This window comes from Hypomesus transpacificus, chromosome 23 (assembly GCF_021917145.1).
Source record: "Hypomesus transpacificus isolate Combined female chromosome 23, fHypTra1, whole genome shotgun sequence".
Lineage (NCBI taxonomy): Eukaryota > Metazoa > Chordata > Actinopteri > Osmeriformes > Osmeridae > Hypomesus > Hypomesus transpacificus.
The window spans coordinates 19,607,060-19,627,283 of NC_061082.1; the positions used below are offsets into that span (position 1 = coordinate 19,607,060).

Genomic DNA, 20,224 nt, shown 5'->3' on the forward strand with positions numbered 1-20,224 from the left:
TAGTCATTTCTAATAGATAATAGATTTGCGTGACTGGACAAATGTGCAGAACCGATAATTACCAATTATCTGAGTTTAATAGTAAATGGTCCTAAATAGTTTTAGGATGGTCCAGATATTTGATCCGTTTGGTCATGGCAGAGAATAAAGTAGTTGACATTATATTACTTTGACTTTTTATGTACAAAACCATCACCTGTATACTAGCCAGTGTTTGCAACTGACCTTTTTCCTCACCGTCCAAATAAGTAATTTGTGTAAACAAAGAACTATGCTGTATGTGTAAAGTTAGCCAGCTACTGTCTAGCAAAGTAGACTATAGCTAGACTAAATAGACATGTCAGTAGGACAGGTTAACATATGTGAATGTTAAAGTAAATGTGAGGTACAATTAATTGAAAGGACAAAATAACACCTTCAAAGTTTCAAATACAAAGTTAGCTCCCAGTGAGAAAGTAGTAATAGTGAGTCCCGTTTCCTGTCTAACAGAGTGCTGTGACGAAGGGTCTGACCTTCACAATGAAGGAGCCTGTCACACTTAACAAAACACTTTCTCTGCCAGAGGACAGGAAGATGATGTCGAAGAAGGAGATAAGTGAGTTTCCTGCAATCTGAATACAAAATCCTTATCTTCAGTGCAGGATGAAAAAGTTATCTCTGTTAAGTTACATGTATTCCATTTCTGTTTAATTTGAACAGATATGGAAAAGGGGTGAGTCAATGACTGAATTTGCTCAAATTTAAAGTCCAGCACATATTATCATACTACTATTAGGGATAGTACAATTCTACAATTCATTTTTGGTTTGAAAAGCCAAAGTTATTTTATAATTGTATTCTATTGCAGAGAGGAGAGCAAAAAAGAGACTGGATTGGATATCGGATTCTTTCAGCTGGTAATTATCTCATGCAAATAACCTACAGCCGCAAAATTTTCCCATCCAGTGTACTGATCAAAATGACTGATTACCGTTCTCTTTTAATGAATATAAGAAAGTGCAAAAGAAACCACATCGGTTAAGGCTCAGAAGACAACAAATCAGTTTTGATTTCTCTCCCCCTCAGTTTAGGTTTGCGACGTGCCGTGACACGGTGATGATGGTGCTGGGGGGCCTGTGTGCCCTGGTCCACGGCGCCGCCTCCCCCCTCATGCTGCTGGTCTACGGCATGATGACCAACACGTTCGTGGCGTACGAGCTGGAGGTCCAGGAGCTGTCCAACCCCAATAAGACCTGCATCAACAACACCGTCGCCTGGACGAATGGCTCCGAGTTTGTGACGTCAGACAACGGCACGGTCTTCTGTGGGTGAGTTGGGTTCAGGTCGTAGCATCACGTCAAGACTACTGGAGGAATTACACTTTTTCAAAGTTCAAATGTGCTCCAACATAACTATAATACTCACTAAATCCATGATCTTCTTCACAGGGTGGATATTGAGGCACAGATGACAATGTTTGCTTATTATTACGTCGGTATAGGGGTTGGAGTGCTCATTGTCAGTTATTTTCAAGTAAGTGGTTTAACATGAACCAATCATGCTTCACATAGCAGTAATTCCACTTGTTGAATATTTTTACTTGAGAACCTGTTCTGCTGCTAGCGAGATGACTCTGGCATGACTTCATCCCTGCTCCTCAGATTGCCCTCTGGGTGACAGCGGCTGCACGACAGATCCAGCGAATCAGGAAGACTTACTTTCGAAAGATCATGAGAATGGAAATAGGCTGGTTTGACTGTAATTCTGTGGGAGAGCTGAACACCAGGATATCAGAGCAAGTTCCTTAACCATGAATCGATTACTCTTAAAATGTATACATAACACGCACAATACATGAACTGTAATCTTTTGTAAAACTATTTTCTTTCCTCAGTGACATCAACAAGATCAACAACGCCATTGCTGACCAGGTGTCTATCTTCATCGAGCGGATCTCCACCTTCATCTTCGGGTTCATGGTGGGCTTCATCGGGGGCTGGAAGCTCACCCTGGTGGTCATAGCTGTGAGCCCTCTTATAGGCCTGGCTGCCGGACTCATGGCCATGGTGAGAACACTTTCTAAAACTTGCATTCGTAAGCATCTCTCCCATGATTTAGGCCCTTAGACACACAAGACTGGTTATTTTTGTCCACGGATACTCAGAGGAACATTGTTTTCTCACAGTATCTATTGTGTTTGATGTGTTCACCCTTCCCTCTCGTCCTCTGTGCAGGCGGTGGCCAGGCTGACTGGCCGGGAGCTGGAGGCGTACGCTAAGGCTGGAGCCGTGGCCGACGAGGTGCTGTCCTCCATCAGAACAGTGGCAGCCTTCGGAGGCGAGGAGAAGGAGGCCGAAAGGTACCTCTCATGTTCTCGTTCTGAGGAGAGGAACGTCCCCACGCTCTCCCTCTCCCCGCTGCTGACGGACACGGACAACGCCAGAGTAACCCAGATGCTCCCCCCCCCCCCCTTCCTCCAGGTATGACAGGAACCTTGTGGAGGCCCAGAACTGGGGCGTGAAGAAGGGCACCATCATCGGGCTGTTCCAGGGCTACCTGTGGTGCATCATCTTCCTCTGCTACGCCCTGGCCTTCTGGTATGGATCCAAGCTGGTGATAGAGACCAAGGAGTTGTCTCCAGGGAGTCTCATTCAGGTATGGGGGAAAGTCACATCCCTGTAACATCCCCTGCATCCTCTGGTCTGTAAGAGCTGAGAGGAGAGGAGAGGGAAGGGTCTGATGTCTCTGTTTCCAGGTGTTCTTTGGGGTCCTCATGGCAGCCATGAACCTGGGTCAGGCCTCGCCCTGCCTGGAGGCCTTTGCGTCCGGTCGAGCTGCAGCCAAGTCCATCTTCGAAACCATAGACAGAGTGAGGCAGAATGTCGAGCCTGATTCCACAATGAAGGATTTGATACCACAATCAACGATTGGATGAAGTGATGATGATGGACATGTGAATGATTTAACCTCTTGTTCAGGAGCCAGAAATCGATTGTTTCTCAGAGGAGGGTCACAAACTGGACAAAGTCAACGGAGATATTGAATTCCAAAATGTCACATTCAATTACCCTTCTCGGCCAGATGTCAAGGTACTCCCAGCCCACAACCTCTCAGTAGTCCTGGCGTTCCTCTGAGGTGCCTCTGTAACACCAGCGGTGTGCTCAGATTCTAGATGACCTGAGCATGGTGATTGAAGCAGGGGAAACCACTGCCTTCGTGGGGCCCAGTGGATCTGGGAAGAGTACCACCATCCAACTCATACAAAGGTTCTACAACCCCAAGGAAGGAATGGTACAGCCCCACCCTCCCAGCCCCACCCTCCCAGCCCCACCCTCCCAGCCCCACCCTCCCAGCCCCACCCTCCCACAAACCTCTGTGTTTCAGTTGAGCTGTCAACATAATGAGGCCAGTCTGCAGTGCCTCAGCAGATACTGGATTAAGACACAATCTCTCTCTCTCTCTCTCTCTCTCTCTCTCTCTCTCTCTCTCTCTCTCTCTCTCTCTCTCTCTCTCTCTCTCTCTCTCTCTCTCTCTCTCTCTCTCTCAGGTGACCCTGGACGGCCACGATGTCCGCAGCTTGAACATCCAGTGGCTTCGCTCCCTCATCGGCGTCGTGGAGCAGGAGCCAGTGCTGTTCTCTACAACCATAGCGGAGAACATCCGCTTCGGCCGGCCTGGGGTAACCATGGATGACATCATCCAGGCCACGAAGGAGGCCAACGCCTATAACTTCATCATGGAACTGCCTCAGGTACCGTTCGAGAACAGGTTCTATTCAACAATACTATGATGTTGTTCAACCCAATGGCCCAGACATGTCAGTTGCTAATACATGTGGCACCGTGTTCCATGTAGAGGTTCAGCACGCTGGTCGGGGAGGGTGGAGGGCAGATGAGTGGAGGGCAGAAGCAGAGGATCGCCATCGCCAGAGCCCTGATCCGGAACCCCCGGATCCTGCTCCTGGACATGGCCACCTCCGCCCTGGACAACGAGAGTGAGGCCGTGGTCCAGCAAGCTCTGGACAAGGTCTGTCTTCTCTTCAACCAGACCCCAGCACCACAAGCTGCCCAGGGCACTGTGGTGTTTCTCCACAAGCTGCGCTTCAATCTCTCTTCTTCTTCTCCAGGCTCGTTGTGGAAGGACGACCATAACTATCGCCCATCGCCTGTCGACGATCCGAAATGCCAACGTCATTGTTGGCTTTGAGCACGGCAAGGCTGTGGAGAGGGGAACACACAGCGAGCTGCTGGAGAAGATGGGCGTCTACTTTACCCTGGTCACCCTGCAGAACCAAGGCAACGACACGGCTCATGTGAAAGCAGTCAGCGGTAGGCACGACATTCAAAGCATGCAAACTCTTTGAAGAGAGATGAGTCTTCGTCACATGACAGAACCTTGTTTCACAGGCGCTGACAGTCAAGCCATTGAGGAACAAGTCACTGAGAAAGTTCGATCTTTCAGCCGAGGAAGCTATGAATCTGGCTTAAGGTAAATCTAACAGTTTCCATAGTAAAAACAACGGTATCGGATTTCCAGTAAATGATGACAAAGTTCTTGTGAAAGAAAAGCTCGTCAAACTTGAATACTTTGTTGTTGCTTCAGGAGATCTCTTCGGCTACGTTCACAAACACAGTTGTCAAATGAGTTTATCCCTGACGCTATATCTGGCAGCCTCAAAATGAAATCCAGGCAGTTTAGTGCCACAATAGACCCGGAGATGGCCCAGTCACAGGTACTGAAGCCTCTTCAAAATGGCTGCACACACTACATTAAAACATTGTGCCCAAAAGTTTACCTCGAAATATCGCTTTCTGATTGTGATGCTGCGTCCGTCGATCCTCTCCCAGGAACCCGAGGCTGAGGTGGAGCGCATCGAGCCGGCCCCCGTGGCTCGGATCCTGAAGTACAACCAGCCCGAGTGGCCCTACATGCTGGTGGGCTCCCTGGGGGCCGCTATCAACGGCTCCGTCAACCCCATCTACGCCATCCTCTTCAGCCAGATCCTGGGGGTGAGTTTCTCTCAGGGCAGCTTCCACTGCTGTGCAGAGCGGGAACAGGATTGTGCTCAGGCAGGATCAGTTCAGGCTCGTTCCTGATCCATAAACTTCTTGTTTCCTCAGACGTTTGCCATCCAAGACCTGAGCAAACAAAGGCAGCAGATCGATGGGATCTGTGTTCTGTTCTGCGTCGTGGCAGTGACCAGCTTCTTCTCACAGTTCCTACAGGTTTGCTTCGCCATGCTTCAGCAGAATCAACACTGTCGCAGTTCATTCTGCATACTCAGCGCTTGGAAACAGTAGAATACAATAAAACTGAACAGAATGGAGTAAAACAGAACAGAATAGAATGGAACACAATAGAATAGAATAGGACAGAATAGAATGGAATGGAATTAAATACAGTGGAATACATTAGAATGCAACAGAATACAATAGAAATAGAATGGAATAGAATAGCACCCATCAGGACAGGCAGCTTTGAATAGAATCCAGATGGCTCTGAGGTTCTGCTGCAGGGCTACGCCTTTGGGAAGTCTGGAGAGCTGCTGACCCGCCGGCTGAGGAAGATGGGCTTCCAGGCCATGCTGAGGCAGGAGGTGGGCTGGTTCGATGACCCCAGGAACAGTCCTGGAGCCCTGACCACCAGACTGGCCACAGACGCCTCCATGGTCCAAGGGGTGAGTGTGGGAAACAATGGCTGCACTTAGTCTCCTCCTCTTGTCCTTTTATGGATCAAATGTATTACATAAATAGACAGGATCATCAGATGTGTCGTTTTGATTAAATGTTCTTGGTTTTTGATCCGAGTTGGAAAACACAGCTTTTTGTTTTGTTATTGTGTGACAAACCCTGCCACTTATTATGAACTCAACAGGATGCAGGCTATTCAATGAATGAACATACAGAGGCAGAAATGTTGCAAATACAGTATGTTTTTAATAAATATCTGGTCAATGACATTGGATGTTACAAAACAATAGTTCATTCACATACCCATTCATAACACTGCCATTAAAGTAGTTCCCCACCACGTTAAACAGGCTACTGAATAACCAGAAAACACCAGTCTGACAGACCAATCACCCAATAAAGATCAACACGCTCTGGATAATAACACTACAAATCACGAGTCACTCTGCGTAAGTAGGTTAACACAGAATCCAGAACAACGTGATAAAAGGCTTAAACACACTCCACATAATTGTATTTGGGGATGTCAAGTACACAACAAGAGGCCTGAGGCAGTTGCAATAGGTTATACTGGACCTTACATGTCCACAGGTTGGTAGCACCCAGGTGGATGTTAACTAGAAATGACAAAACACCTTCAGACAAACTAAAGTAAATAAAGACCCCAAAGAAATAACTAAGAGTTGGTGGCTCTGTCACAACCTAGAAATCCAAACAAATTAACGTAGGGGAAAACAGTGGTCTTCCACTTCACTGTGTGTGTATTTCCTGCTAAAACACAACAAGAGAAGACATCAGGTTTAGACTAATGACTTTTACATGGTTAAGAGAGAAATACACAAATAAAACCATCTACTTTGGGGAGCGTCAGGGTTCCTGCCAATGTGCCAGCACACAAACAGCGTGCAGTCTGCAATCAGCAGGCCTCAACACGTAGCTGCAGTGACGGACCTAAACGTTGCGTTAAACAAGCGCTTTTATAAGTGTTACTTAATACAGAAAAATGGAAACCTACCAGTGTTCTTCCAGCGACACCACCGCGGGCAAAACGTGCCAAACAATTCAAACGATTGGCGTTACTCAGTCAGGCGGAAACAGCTGATATAGACACCACCCCTGAGAGGGCATGTACCCAACGCACTGCAAGTCAGCCATACCACAATGATTTAATTTGTTTGTATTTTCACAGGCAACTGGATCTCAGATTGGCATGATTGTGAACTCCTTAACTAACATCGGAGCCTCGTTCATCATCGCCTTCTACTTCAGCTGGAAGCTCAGCTTGGTCGTCATGTGTTTCCTGCCTCTGATTGGACTATCGGGGGCCTTCCAAGCCAAGATGCTGACAGGCTTTGCAAATGAGGATAAGAAGGCAATGGAAGACGCAGGGCAGGTAATATAGGCCGGACGCCTCTTCACCTTCCAGCAAGCTCACCTTTGGTTCTGCTGCATAGCATCTCAGAGGGATTTGTCGGAGCCAGACTGACTGCCTCAGCAGCTGAACTATCCGCTCTCTCTCCCACGCCAGGTGTCCAGTGAGGCTCTTGCCAACATTAGAACCATCGCTGGTCTGGCCAAGGAGAGCGCCTTCGTGGATTTATACGAGCAGCAGCTGGAGGCTCCGTACAGGTCTGCCAAGAAGAAGGCCAACATCTACGGCATCTGTTTTGGCTTCGCTCAGTGCGTCATCTTCATGGCCTACGCCGCCTCGTTCAGATACGGAGGTTATCTGGTCAGCTCCGAAGGACTCAACTACATGGTGGTGTTCAGGTCCGTGTTCACGAGAACGCCACAAGCGCTGTTTTTACTCCACACAGATATCCCAGTTATCACTGCGTTCTTTATCAGGAAACAGAAACATGTTTACATTTTCGGACAGAACTTCCTCCAGCGTTGTGAAGATGTTGATGTTGTGTTGCAGGGTGATCTCAGCTGGATGTTGATGTTGTGTTGCAGGGTGATATCAGCTGGATGTTGATGTCAGTGTCGTGTGTTGCAGGGTGATCTCAGCTGGATGTTGATGTTGTGTTGCAGGGTGATATCAGCTGGATGTTGATGTCAGTGTCGTGTGTTGCAGGGTGATCTCAGCTGGATGTTGATGTTGTGTTGCAGGGTGATATCAGCTGGATGTTGATGTCAGTGTTGTGTGTTGCAGGGTGATCTCAGCTGGATGTTGATGTCAGTGTTGTGTGTTGCAGGGTGATCTCAGCTGGATGTTGATGTCAGTGTTGTGTGTTGCAGGGTGATCTCAGCTGGATGTTGATGTCAGTGTTGTGTGTTGCAGGGTGATCTCAGCTGGATGTTGATGTCAGTGTTGTGTGTTGCAGGGTGATCTCAGCTGGATGTTGATGTCAGTGTTGTGTGTTGCAGGGTGATCTCAGCTGGATGTTGATGTCAGTGTTGTGTGTTGCAGGGTGATCTCAGCTGGATGTTGATGTCAGTGTTGTGTGTTGCAGGGTGATCTCAGCTGGATGTTGATGTCAGTGTTGTGTGTTGCAGGGTGATCTCAGCTGTTGTGATCAGTGGGACAGCTCTGGGGAAAGCCTCATCCTTCACCCCAGACTACGCCAAAGCCAAGACGGCGGCGGCACAGCTGTTCAGACTGTTGGACCGGGTCCCCAGGATCAACATGAACCACTCAGACGGGCAACAGTGGGTGAGGGACCAACACGTTTGGATTTCCATCTGTTTGAAAAAAGAAAACGTTTACATTTATAAATTTAAACCAATGTATGTTGCTAAGCCTAAAGCACACGCGCAAATAGTGAATACAGTCAGCACAGAAGATTGTAAGACTAGAAGTACACTGTTGCCTGGTTTTCACAAGTAACCTCAAACACAAAGTCCGATTCCACTTTGACCTGTGGTGAACCCATGATCTCTATCCTGCAGGATGATTTCAGAGGGGAGGTTGAGTTTGTCCACTGCAGGTTCACCTACCCGAGCCGGCCGGACGTGCAGGTGCTGAGGGGCCTGGCGGTGTCGGTGAAGCCCGGGCAGACCCTGGCGTTCGTGGGCAGCAGCGGCTGTGGGAAGAGCACCAGCGTCCAGCTGTTGGAGCGCTTCTACGACCCCGACGAGGGCCAGGTGGTAGGTACCGCCATGCACACCGTCCTCTCTCACCAAGATACACTCATCAAACCACATCCTGACGTTTCGGACATTCTATGCGAGCAGTTTTGCGACCGGCTGTGTTTGTTGACGTGTGCTCTCAGCTGATCGACGGCCGTCCGTCCGTCAGCGTCAGCGTGCCCTTCCTGAGGGCTCAGATCGGGATCGTCTCCCAGGAGCCCGTGCTATTTGACTGCAGCATCGCTGAGAACATCCAGTATGGAGACAACCAGCGGACAGTGGGGATGGAAGAGACTGTCGAGGCTGCCAGGAAAGCGTACCTCCATGACTTTGTTATGACCCTTCCAGACGTAAGTAGATGGCTCGTAGGCCTATGTACTGACCTATGACCTCTGTAGCACTGTATTATGAACTACTGTTATTGAGATGTTATTGTTGCACTGCATTTCAGTAATTGATATTTCGTGTTGCACTGCAGCATCATTTTGTTCATCATGCCTGCTAGCTGAGATGTGGTTACTTTGCATTGTATTTAGTAAAAACACATAGTTGTAATGTGACCAGTAAATACAATTCCTAGATTCTGGCAACTAAAATGCTGTTAGAACCGCGTGCTTCTATGTCCTTTCTGGTGTTCTAAACACCAGCAGTATGGTATGAGACAGTCGTTGATGTGTTCATGCCTCCAACCCTCTCCCTGCTGGTGCGTCTCCGCCGGAGCAGAGATACGAGACTCAGGTGGGGGCTCAGGGCTCTCAGCTCTCCCGGGGGCAGAAGCAACGCATCGCCATAGCGAGGGCCATCGTCAGGAACCCCAAGATCCTGCTGCTGGATGAGGCCACCTCTGCTCTGGACACAGAGAGTGAGAAGGTACCAAAACTCTCTCTCTTTCTCTCCCTCTCTCCCTCTCTCTCTCTCTCTCTCTCTCTCTCTCTCCCTCTGTCTCTCCCTCCCTCTCTCTATCTCTCTCTCTCCCTCTCTCTCTAAGCTAGGTTATGGTGACTGACGTCAGTCGATCGAAATCTCACGTGGCTCTTTCTGTAGGAAGCAGGAAGTAGAGAGAATGTGTATGCGCATCCTCTTTTTTTGGAAGACTGACCTATAATAAAGGAAGTGGGGTTTTCCCGCCCTTTCGTGGTGTTTGTTTGTAACGCCGTCCTCCCGGTGAGCAGACGGTGCAGGCGGCTCTGGACGAGGCCCGGCGCGGACGCACCTGCATCGTGATCGCCCACCGGCTGTCCACAATCCAGACGGCCGACATCATCGCCGTCATGTCCCAGGGCGTCGTCATAGAGAAGGGCACTCACGAGGAGCTCATGGCTAAGAAGGCTGCCTACTACAAACTAGTCACCACAGGAGCGCCCATCAGCTAAACACCACCCTCCTCTTCTGCCAGGCGACACACTGACGCTGTACTTGAAAACTGGACGTTTTTCATTCATGTGTGATCCGTAGGTTTCAATTACATTTGTTTTTCCTATTTATTCATTTACAAAGAAATGTGCTATTGAAAGTGTACATTTTTTATTTTGTAAATGTTGTGGCACCTTGTTTTAATAGTCATTTTTATATGTGGAATATCTGTTTTGTTTATAAATATCAATGAGCCTCTTGACATGACCTCTCCCAGTGTGGCTCTTGTGAACCTGATCCTGTTGTCCTCGTGGACCAGTGATAGTGAGCTGTTGATAGCACGCTCTGTAGAGATACCCCGAGTGACTGATAAGATGCTCCAGTGATTGGCTGTTCTGGATTCCTCCCTGTTCAACATGCCAGTACTCAGTCTCACACCTCTCCCCGATGACACCTGACTGAATCATTAAAGACAGGAATAGATCATTAACCTGCGGCGCTGATGAAATCACCGATGACAGGTCGATTTGTTTCATATTTCCAAGACACCTGTGAGGCCTGGCCTCTGGGTTTATCATTAATCACATGTTTTTAAACGCCCCTTGGTTCTCCAAACAGCACTTCACAAAGTGCCAAGATGTGATCCTGGATCTGGGTCGTTCAACCTGTATGTACTGGATTTGCATTTGTATTTGATTAAAGCTCATTCAAACATCCATCCTTTGGTCTGTGGCCAAGGAGTGACAAAGATTTCCATGCGGTTCCGTAATGAGACACAACAGCAGCCATGCTAGCAGCAGCCATGCTAGCAGCAGTCCACACAGGCCACGTGTGCCTGTCCTACTCTAAGTGGACGGTTAGATGGTTTATCTCCGTGGAGCGATGGGAGCTGCCAAGCAACCACAGCTGATGAAGAGGAGCTGTGGAAAGCCTGTCATTAGGTAACTTGCGTAACGGGAGACCTGCATGGATGCAGCATGTGTTGCTACATTTCATCGGGGTAAACATCCATATGGCTCCACAGATGATGATGGTTCTAATGGACCGGTTCAAGCTGTACCGTGTACAAAAAAAGGCCTCATTTATTTGCAGCGAACTTCAGATATGGACGTTGGTTCCATAAATAAAGCATCTCATTTTGAACATTTGAAAAAACGGTTTAGTGGAGTTATTCACTGTCACCATCTGTTCATGTGTTCAGCCAGCGTAGTTCTGTATTGTGTGTGTGATTCACTTCCTACTGAGCTCTCACCTGGAACCAAGAAGTTGTTAAATAAGCTAAAAATATTCAAACATTTCAAAAACCTGGGCTTGATTTGCTTGCTTTAAGTGGTAGCCCTTTCATATTAAGTAAAAACTTTACATCTTCAAAAGGTTCAGTTTTATTTACAATAAAGATACATCACACTTTATATACTTAACACCGAACCATTGTTTTCTGCTTCTTTGAGACGCTTCACACCTGTGGCAGCCATGAGAGCTCGGTGTATCGGGAGGACACTCCAAACCTGCTGAAGTTTAGGGCTGAGGTGATCATCCAGTACCACACGCACCATGACCCCGTGGCATGAGGTTTTGTGTCTGCCTGCACAGTCACAAAGGAGGACTTGATTCATTGATTGATACTTTGTCTCACATTTTTCTTGTGTCACTTAAATGTTCATTTTGACTTAACTTTGCTTGTATGAGATTTTACATTTACATTTACATTTATTCATTTAGCAGACGCTTTTGTCCAAAGCGACTTCCAAGAGAGAGCTTCACAAAGTGCATAGGTCACTGATAATAACAACAAGATAGCCCCACAGCATTGCGGGTAGTCAAAAACAAGAAGTACATATTGTGGACAACCAAAAAATAGTGCTAAAGGGAAGAAACCATAAGAGCATGTAGTTAAACAAGTTAAAATTACACAACATTGATCTCTAAGTGCAGGTGTACCTGTAGGAAAGAGATCTCAGCGGAGGACACATAATCCTGAATAAATGTTTTTATTTGTCTTGAGAATCGTTCTGGTAGAAATGGGAATCTTGTACCTACCAACAAAGCCGATGTCCAAACAGACTCCTGAAAAGGAGGGCAGTCATTTTCAGATGACTCAACTTCAAATCCAAGTGCTGTGTAAACACAAAGCCCTTTGACTGAACAGAAGTCTCACTCTCTCCCACTCACAGTGACTGGAATGCAGCCTTGATATTTAAACATGATGTTGAACAAGTCTCCAACAACTGCCGCCCAAATCCTCTTTGTGCCCACAGCAGGACTAAAACAGAAACAGAGAGTGAAGATGTTCCGAGGGTCGACCACAGACGACATGAAGTTGAAAATGTCGAGGTCGAGGTCGTCCCTGTAGCTCTGGAGGGGCAGGATGACCATCACACCCCTGCTGTGGAGAAGGACCATCTGGAGTCGAGTCTCTGTGGGCACCGCCCCGACACTGCTCCCAGGGTCACAGCTACAGCCACAGCCTCATGACGCCCATGGTGGAGTCTGTCTCTCCTGCAGAGACGTGTGGCCTTATACTGACATTAGCACCATAAATCATTTAGCGGTTATGGTAACTATGGAAGGAGTTGTCCATCGTGAGAACTCAGCACTGTAAGACACAGTGTTTACATGGTGACTGTCTGTGGACATTCAATTCCTTCCAGGCCATTGCTTGTATTTGTTCAATATTATCCATTGTATCCACTGCAGGGGTTTTGCAGTTCACTTACACACATGCACAATTCAAACCACTAGATTACACAATTGCTTCTTTGTTTTGTTGAGGTGAGCAACAACAAACTTTCCTCCGCAGTAGATTCAATTCATTTTATTGCATCTTAATGTGATTGTTGTTTTATTTTTTACTCAAGATAAAAGAAAATCAAGATCAAAAATGATGATGGGAGTTTGTTTATTATATGCCCATGTTTAACAAGGAAAACATCAAAGTTTGTTGAATTGCATTAAATAAGATGATACTTTAGATAAATTAAAAAAGGTACCAAGTTGGTTACATTTGAACCTAATTTCAACTGTGTAGCCTAAATTATCTACCACTGGACATGCAGTTGCAATACTTGACCACAGCATGGCGCAATGACAAAAAAAGAAAACAAACCTTAGCATTATTGGCAACAGGAAATTCCTCCAAAAGGATGATAATGAAGATGAATGCTATTTATTATAATTCATCTTCATTTTGTAATTTTATCTGCTTCAGTTTGCGCCTAAACGTAATATTTGTACGCAATTTGTTTTATTACAGATTGGTCTAATGACGTAATTTCCGTGTATGCGAACAATCTTTTCCGGTCTAGCGGGCGCGGATTTTCGAAAACAGGAAAAAAAAATAAAAGTCTTGAAGGTAATTTACGGAGCAAAATAATAGACAGTTCATGATGTGCTGTTAATGTAAAATATTTGTTTTTTTTGGGGGTGGGGGTCTTCTTAGCGTGTCACACACAACGCTAAGACGGCAACTCTTATAAAACTAGTAGCTAGCTTCCCAAGGTACCGTAGCGACTACTGTAAAGTTCGCTAGTTCACACAGTGTAGTTAGCTCTAGCACCATCACAAATGTTAGCAGCATTGATGTATTTGTTACGTGTTTGTTTACAGGTAATCATGGCATGCATTACGGATCCAGACACTGGGAACTGGTTTAGCACGACGATGGAGGAGATTCGAAACAAGCTGCTCATTCAAGCAACCAGCGAGATGATCGAGACTGGGATAGATTTGTGTCAATCCCACAAACAGTTCTTAAAATCTGTTCGTGGTACGTAGCCTGCCCTGACCGAGCTTGTTTTGTTTACAAACAATCTATTTTGACTAGCATAATTGTCCTTAATTAAAGCGTTTCAGTTTACTAATCGACTTTTTTTTATTTGCAGATACATGCTCAAAAAAGAAAAAAGATGACGAAGTACTATTTGAGAGAGTACATTCTTATACAAAATGTAAGATGGTGGTATTCTTGAAACATATAACATTCTATTTAAAAGCAATGCTTGGGGATATACAATATCTAGTAATGATACATAAGTAAATGAGTAGGCTATATCTAAGTCCATTTTGTATAAGATTGATCTTTTTATAGTTGTTACATATTTGCCTCATTCTCCTAGACTTGGAAGAGAAAAATGCTTTAGTGACGGAGAGAAGCCTGTCCGTGTCTCAAAGGATGTCAGAGATCGAGAGGAAGGAGAGTGAGAAAGGCTGCCTCATGCAGAAGATGGACGCTCTGAGAGAGACACAGGCCAAGAGGAAGGAACGTAGGTCAACGGGACATTAACATTCAGTCTGGCCTTTCTCCTGTCGTACTGTCTTAACATCGCATGTTTACACTGTGGTAGGATCAGCCTACTTGACAGCATGTTCACACATTGGTGTTTAAACTGATTTACTCATGAAGCGTCGAGTCACCAGTGTTTCTGCCTCACTGGATTGTGTTATTTTCTCAGTGATTGTGTCCCAAAACAAGGCAAACAAAGACAGGCTGAAATACCTGAACAAAGCCAAGCTGGTGTTCCAGGAACGCCTGGGGCTGGAGATCAGGAAGGTCCACGGTACATCATCCACCATCCACCATCCACCATCCATCATCCACCATCCACCATCCATCATCCACCATCCACCATCCATCATCCCCTTGATGTCTGACTGGGAATTTCCTTTTTTTCTGTTGACAAATGTGGATGTCTTTTTTCTTTTGGTTTCTTTCAAGGTGACAAGTTGCAGTTCATCTTCAGAAACATCAACCCCTCAGACCCAGGCTGCACCTACACCTTCATACTCAGAATCAGAGAGGACGGCTCGTACCAGAGTGAGTCAACATGTCGGAGAGGAGAAACATGAAGCTTGTTTATTTAGTTTAATTTCTGCCGTCATTAGACCCACAGGAAAACCCCATCGTCAAGCATCTCATAGGCTTCCAGAGTAAACTATCAAAGACAGTCTGGGAACTCATGTGACTTTTGTATCAGAATAATGACAGAATCACTACTAATATCAAACTTTTTTTTCGTCCACCAGTTGAGTCGACTGACCCCCTGCTGGCCTGTGTGTCTGCCCTGGAACAGAGGCTGCAGGAAACCAACAACCTACCTGCCTTCCTCGCTAACGTCCGCAAAGAGTTTGCCGCTTTGCCCAAAACATAGAACACAAAAGCCTTTGTGTGTCGCAGGAGTCTTTTACCAAATCTGAGCAGTTTTCTGTTTTGGTGTCTCTCTTGCTTTTACAGTGTCAGTCGTTGTGATGTGTCTGTTTTGTGTTTCTTGTTTTAATATTATAACGAAGCCTTCCTTTCTTTCGTTTTTTTAGATGGTGTCTATCTACTGTTGCACTTTCTTTAATGCTGTGGGCCTTAGATATTTTTAACACTTTTATATTTGTGTATTAAAGCCAATAAATAACAGCACAATTTCCATTTGTATCAAATTTCTTTATAACTAAGCAGTATACATACATAGTCAGAACCTTACTTCACTTGTTTTCCAGTCAAATATGTCACGTTGTAACTTACAGTTCATCACAGATCAATACATTAGCCCAGGTTTGACCATGGATAGCCAGGGATAGTCTTTAACATAGATTTTTTGCTGACCGTCACTTGTCCAAGCCTTTAAGCTTGGCTTGGGAAATGGAGTCAACAGACAGTTACCTTTCACTGGCATGTAGCTGGTAACAGCTGAACTTGGTTTGTAGTGGCCTTTAGATGACGTCCTTATGGCTCTGTGGAGCCCAGGAGTCACACTTCAGATGACTTGACAACATTCAACATGGGCAGCTCCTCAACATACGTGGAGGGGAAGTGACCCATCTGGCCGTTCAGTGTCCCATACCACCAGCCGCTGTCCTCTTTCTGGTAGATGTCAAGAAGATCACCTGAGAATGGGGAGAAAGCAGGGGGTCTCAGCAGGGGGTCTCAGCAGGGGGTCTCAGCAGGGTGCCTCACCTCACACATTCACCCCCCTGTACCTGCTTTCAACTCCAGCTCATCTTCTCTTCCTGATGTGAAATCATAAAGAGCCTTGCATTTCCCAATGCTTGACCCCTCTGCATCTGATAACAAATGCACATAGTGTAAATATAACGTATGTTGCCTGTATTTTCTTAACAGCTTTTGGAATAATAAGGGATCGGGTTAAGGCACGGGCATGCTTGTCACCTTCTTCCTCATCCATCTGATGCGGTGCTCCATTGACAGCGCTGTCACTTTCAATTGGTCCATGTTGAGTGCTGTCACTCTTCACTGACGCGGTGACAGTGCTGCTGCTGCCAGGAGTTGGCCTAGTGAGAGCGCTGCCACTCTGCAGAGCCGTGGTGGGCTGGCTGGTGGTCTGGCTGGTGGTCTGGCTGCTGGGCTGGTTGGTGGTTCCTGTGCTGGGCTCTGCAGACGCTGTCATGCTCCTGGGCCCTTTGTAAACGATGGAGGCCCTCAGTGACTGCCGGCTTCTGAACGGTGTCTTCTTGATTTTGACTGGACGGGCCAGTTGAACTATACTGTGCTCACAATCCTTAGGTGAAGACAAAATAAATACATTCTGCAGACATTATCATATGGCATATCGACTTTGTTAGTTCCAAAAGTTATTGAAATCACATTGTGTTGTTAATATCATATTGTATCTTTTTTGTACAGATACCTTGTCTTTCCATTTGGTTATACTGTCACTAAAGCGATGCAAAGTCTTGGGTTTTCCCTCTAATTCAGCCAGCGTTGAGGATAGTTTGCATTGAGTGGCTTCAAGAAGGTCCAGTTTCAGAGTGGTCTTCAGGAAAAAGAGAACACACATTTGAAGACCTGGACTGATGTCAGACATGACTGGGACCTGGAATCTTCACAGACTGATCTTCACCTACCTCATCAAGCAACTGTTCAGTTTCCTCAAGGTTCTTTTTGTTTGAGAATGATGGATTTTCAGAGTAGGAGGTAATCAGCTTTTCCAGACCTTTAAGAATATAACACATCAAGAATAGAACGTGTCACTATGACATGACCTCAAATAGAGAGTAAACATGAATTGTGCTGGATGTAATTAGAGTTATATGAAGGAATTACCAGTACAGTCTTTCTTCGTTTTTTTGATGTTGTCTTCCAGCCGATGGAGTTTGGATTTGATGGCATCCTTTCTTCTTTCTTTTGCCATGAATGTTTTATTTTCTTCTTCCTAACCAACATAATAGAAATATTGTAATGAAATATTACCTAATTGCTGTTCTTCAATTTCCTTCTAAGCATAGGAGTACAGGATTGCTAAAGACTTAGGCACAATTCTTTTTTAAATTAAAGCAAAAACATGCTTTAAGAAGACTACATAAAATTCCCCTCAATATTGCTCTCATTCCCAGCATTAAGAGTCTTACAAAGTAATCTGCCATCAAGAACTCAGCCGTGTTGTCTTCAGCTGTCACACTGGTGTATTCCACAAAGCTCTGGATGTCCTTCTCCACATCTATCTTCTGACTGGCTTGGTCTATCTGCTTCTGACTCTGTGGAAGAGCAGGAGAGTTACGCAGATGTGGTCGTTTAACGCTTGTTGGCTGTATTCAGAGAAGAAGAAGTTTGGTGAAACTGAATGTTCAGATAAATCTTCTTGCATTACTGTGACAGTACTGTTTGTGTTGTCACTCAGTTTCATGTTTTAGTTTTATACTTGTGTGTACAGGCTGCAGCTGCTTTCTTAGCAAGGTCTTGTAAAACAGACTGCCTCTCGTGGGTCAATAGAGTTCTCCTAGTTAAAGTTCTCATGGTTAAATATAGGTAAACGAAAATGACATAGTCTCACGTGTAGGAGAGTCTGTCCAAAACTGGACATGTGGAGATTGTATCTGTTCAGAACATTGCAGAGGATCTCTATTCTCTCCTTCTCCAGATCCTGGATTATCTGAAACGTGCAAGCGAGAGATAGTATGCAAGTTAGCTAGTAAGCAACACACCTAGTCTGAATGGTGCAACATCAGCTAAGTAAACAAATCCACTTGTACTCTCTTATGAGTAAGCTGCCAGATGTCAGCATGCAGACTGTAGTTTCAACACATACTGCCAAGAGTGAGGATGAATACAGCAGTGTTGTACCGAACCTGATAGCAATGTTTCAGTGTGTTTTCCCATTTCAGTCTGATCTGATGGCCCTCCATGTTGATGTTGAAGTACTCCTCGTCTGCTCTGCTCTGCGCCTCGGCAGATTTAGTCAGCCTGTTGAGCATCTGGTTAATAAGAGAGAGAGAGAGGTACAGTCCTCGTTACGCTGAGTCGAACACGTTCACAGGAGACGATCGGGAGAGAAACACAGGCTGTACCTTCTGTTTCTCTTTTTCTGTGGAGATTTGTTTGTTGTTCTCAACAAAATTGAAAAGAGCCTCGTGCTCCCTCGTTAATCCAATCAATTTCTTTTTCATCTGGAGGGGAAATGAACATGTAACCATCTGAAAATTATCGTTGTTTACATTCAGTTTGGCCGGTAACCAAGGGAGATGGAGGTCTTACCTTGAGCTGATCTACCCAATTAGCCGCCACAAGTTTCCCAGTTTTCTCAACAACATTATCAAGCTGGGCAAACAAGGAGCAAGATATGATTACAATGAACAAGAACATGCATGAGGACAAGAACTTCTGTTATGACTGAGAGAAGTGAGATACAGAGGTTAACAGAGAGAGAGAGTGCTAGAGAGAGACAGGGAGAGAGAGTGCTAGAGAGAGAGAGAGACAGGGAAAGAATTCTAGAAAAAGAGAGAGTAATAGAGAGAGAGACAGGGAGAGAGAGAGTGCTAAAGAGAGAGAGAGAGAGTCATAGAGATACAGGGAGATAGAGAGTGCAAGAGAGAGACAGAGAAAGAAGAGGCAGAGAGAGACTGATTTAAAAAAAAACCTTCATACAGGCCTCTTCCTTTTGTTGTGCTCCTCTAATATCTGTCGTATTTCCAGGATGGCCTCCTGTTGAAAAGCAGTTCCCAGTGCTCTGAAACCGAAACACATCACACGTCCATCGTCAACAGCAGAGCGGTCAGGAAGAGGCACATTGAAAGCGTCACTGAGGGTGGGTTACCTGTGTGTGTCTGCTGTTGAATACATTTCATCTGACACCAGGGACCATGCACTGTACGTGGAACTTCAATAAAACAAAAGCACTTTATTTCTTCATATCATTTAGCGTGGTAAACTGTAGAGAACATTGTTCTAGTACATATCAAACAAAAAAGTATATGCTTTTAGACTTCAAAAGTATTTGAAAAGTATTTCAAAAGACAAACTTTAAAACGTTTTTCCAAACATTATTTGAGGAGGCTACTGACTTGCTGGACATCCCTTTGGAGACTTTGAGGAGTTTTCCTGCGAGTTTCTGAAGGCCTTTCGCATAGTTGAGCTCAAGTTCAGCCCTACAGTGGCCAAAGGTAAAGTGCTTTAGTCACACAAAAGGTAAAAGAATAACTTGACTGATCATTAAAGTTCAGGCGGTTCATGCAGCTGCAGTACACCTGAATCACTTTTCATTTGGCAAGAATGTCAAGAATATGTTCAACTGAACAGTTAGGTGCTGTCATTTATGTGAGCAGAACGCTAACATTTGGTCACAGTAAGGAGGCAGGGCATTTAAGATGTTGAATTGTTTAGAAAAACCACAACATTGAGTGAAAGTTACCTTTGTTGAAATACCCCCATGAGTTCCTTACAGAAATGCTCCCCATTCTTGGAAAACCTCTTCAGATCTTGGTACAACAGATTATACTGAAGTAAAATATATTGAAGAAGTAATTAAAGTCATCAAGTACATTAAATTTGTTCTCAATCTGTCAAGCCATCTAAGGGTCTTGGCAAATACTGCCAATCTAATTTACCAAAACACACATCAATGCTTTCCAGATATTTCCTGACGAAAACTAGAAGGCAATTGTACATGTCTATGATTTGAATTTGTGGAACCTAAAAGAGAATTGTACCAAAGAACTCACAGTGCAGGTGCTCACAGGGTCCTTCATCTCGGCGCTCCCCTGCTTTATTGACTTTGCACTTTGACCACTCTATCACCAAAGTCATTCATGCGGAAATCACCTGCGCTCACTTTGAGATGTGCTGGGAGGAGAATTCCACTGGAGGATTCAAAATGTCTGTTCCAGCACTGTGATTGGCGACATGGCAA

At 45.4% G+C, this 20,224-nt stretch overlaps 3 protein-coding genes across 4 annotated transcripts; 2 read left to right on the forward strand and 1 right to left on the reverse strand.

The window, feature by feature from the left end:
* Positions 1-701: 701 nt before the first annotated feature.
* abcb11a (ATP-binding cassette, sub-family B (MDR/TAP), member 11a) lies at positions 702-11,200 on the forward strand. Its single transcript, XM_047046017.1, has 25 exons — positions 702-712; positions 1,071-1,307; positions 1,428-1,512; positions 1,641-1,774; positions 1,874-2,045; positions 2,214-2,338; positions 2,460-2,634; positions 2,735-2,848; positions 2,958-3,068; positions 3,145-3,270; positions 3,527-3,730; positions 3,835-4,005; positions 4,106-4,307; positions 4,386-4,467; positions 4,582-4,711; positions 4,827-4,988; positions 5,100-5,204; positions 5,495-5,656; positions 6,859-7,062; positions 7,198-7,439; positions 8,169-8,325; positions 8,562-8,759; positions 8,885-9,091; positions 9,465-9,611; positions 9,914-11,200. The coding sequence occupies exons 1-25, from the start codon at positions 702-704 to the stop codon at positions 10,112-10,114; spliced, it is 3,864 nt and encodes a 1,287-aa protein (XP_046901973.1). The 3' UTR covers positions 10,115-11,200.
* A 2,150-nt stretch (positions 11,201-13,350) lies between these two features.
* On the forward strand, positions 13,351-15,510 carry spc25 (SPC25 component of NDC80 kinetochore complex). Of its 2 annotated transcripts, none has more exons than XM_047046962.1 (7): positions 13,351-13,446; positions 13,701-13,860; positions 13,976-14,041; positions 14,210-14,356; positions 14,546-14,650; positions 14,809-14,907; positions 15,117-15,510. In XM_047046962.1, exons 1-7 carry the CDS (start codon positions 13,375-13,377, stop codon positions 15,239-15,241), a joined length of 774 nt encoding a protein of 257 aa, XP_046902918.1. In that variant the 5' UTR covers positions 13,351-13,374; the 3' UTR covers positions 15,242-15,510. The 2 variants fall into 2 exon arrangements, with proteins under 2 accessions (XP_046902918.1, XP_046902919.1); XM_047046963.1 differs by lacking the exon at positions 13,351-13,446 and adding an exon at positions 13,480-13,592.
* Positions 15,511-15,514: 4 nt separating this feature from the next.
* On the reverse strand, positions 15,515-20,129 carry nostrin (nitric oxide synthase trafficking). Its single transcript, XM_047046937.1, has 16 exons — positions 20,037-20,129; positions 19,727-19,812; positions 19,380-19,463; positions 19,133-19,195; positions 18,964-19,045; positions 18,574-18,636; positions 18,387-18,485; positions 18,168-18,293; positions 17,873-17,971; positions 17,451-17,576; positions 17,146-17,254; positions 16,947-17,035; positions 16,730-16,855; positions 16,252-16,600; positions 16,062-16,145; positions 15,515-15,968 (listed from the first exon to the last, which is right to left on the reverse strand). The coding sequence occupies exons 1-16, from the start codon at positions 20,061-20,063 to the stop codon at positions 15,832-15,834; spliced, it is 1,749 nt and encodes a 582-aa protein (XP_046902893.1). The 5' UTR covers positions 20,064-20,129; the 3' UTR covers positions 15,515-15,831.
* Between the last annotated feature and the right edge of the window lie 95 nt (positions 20,130-20,224).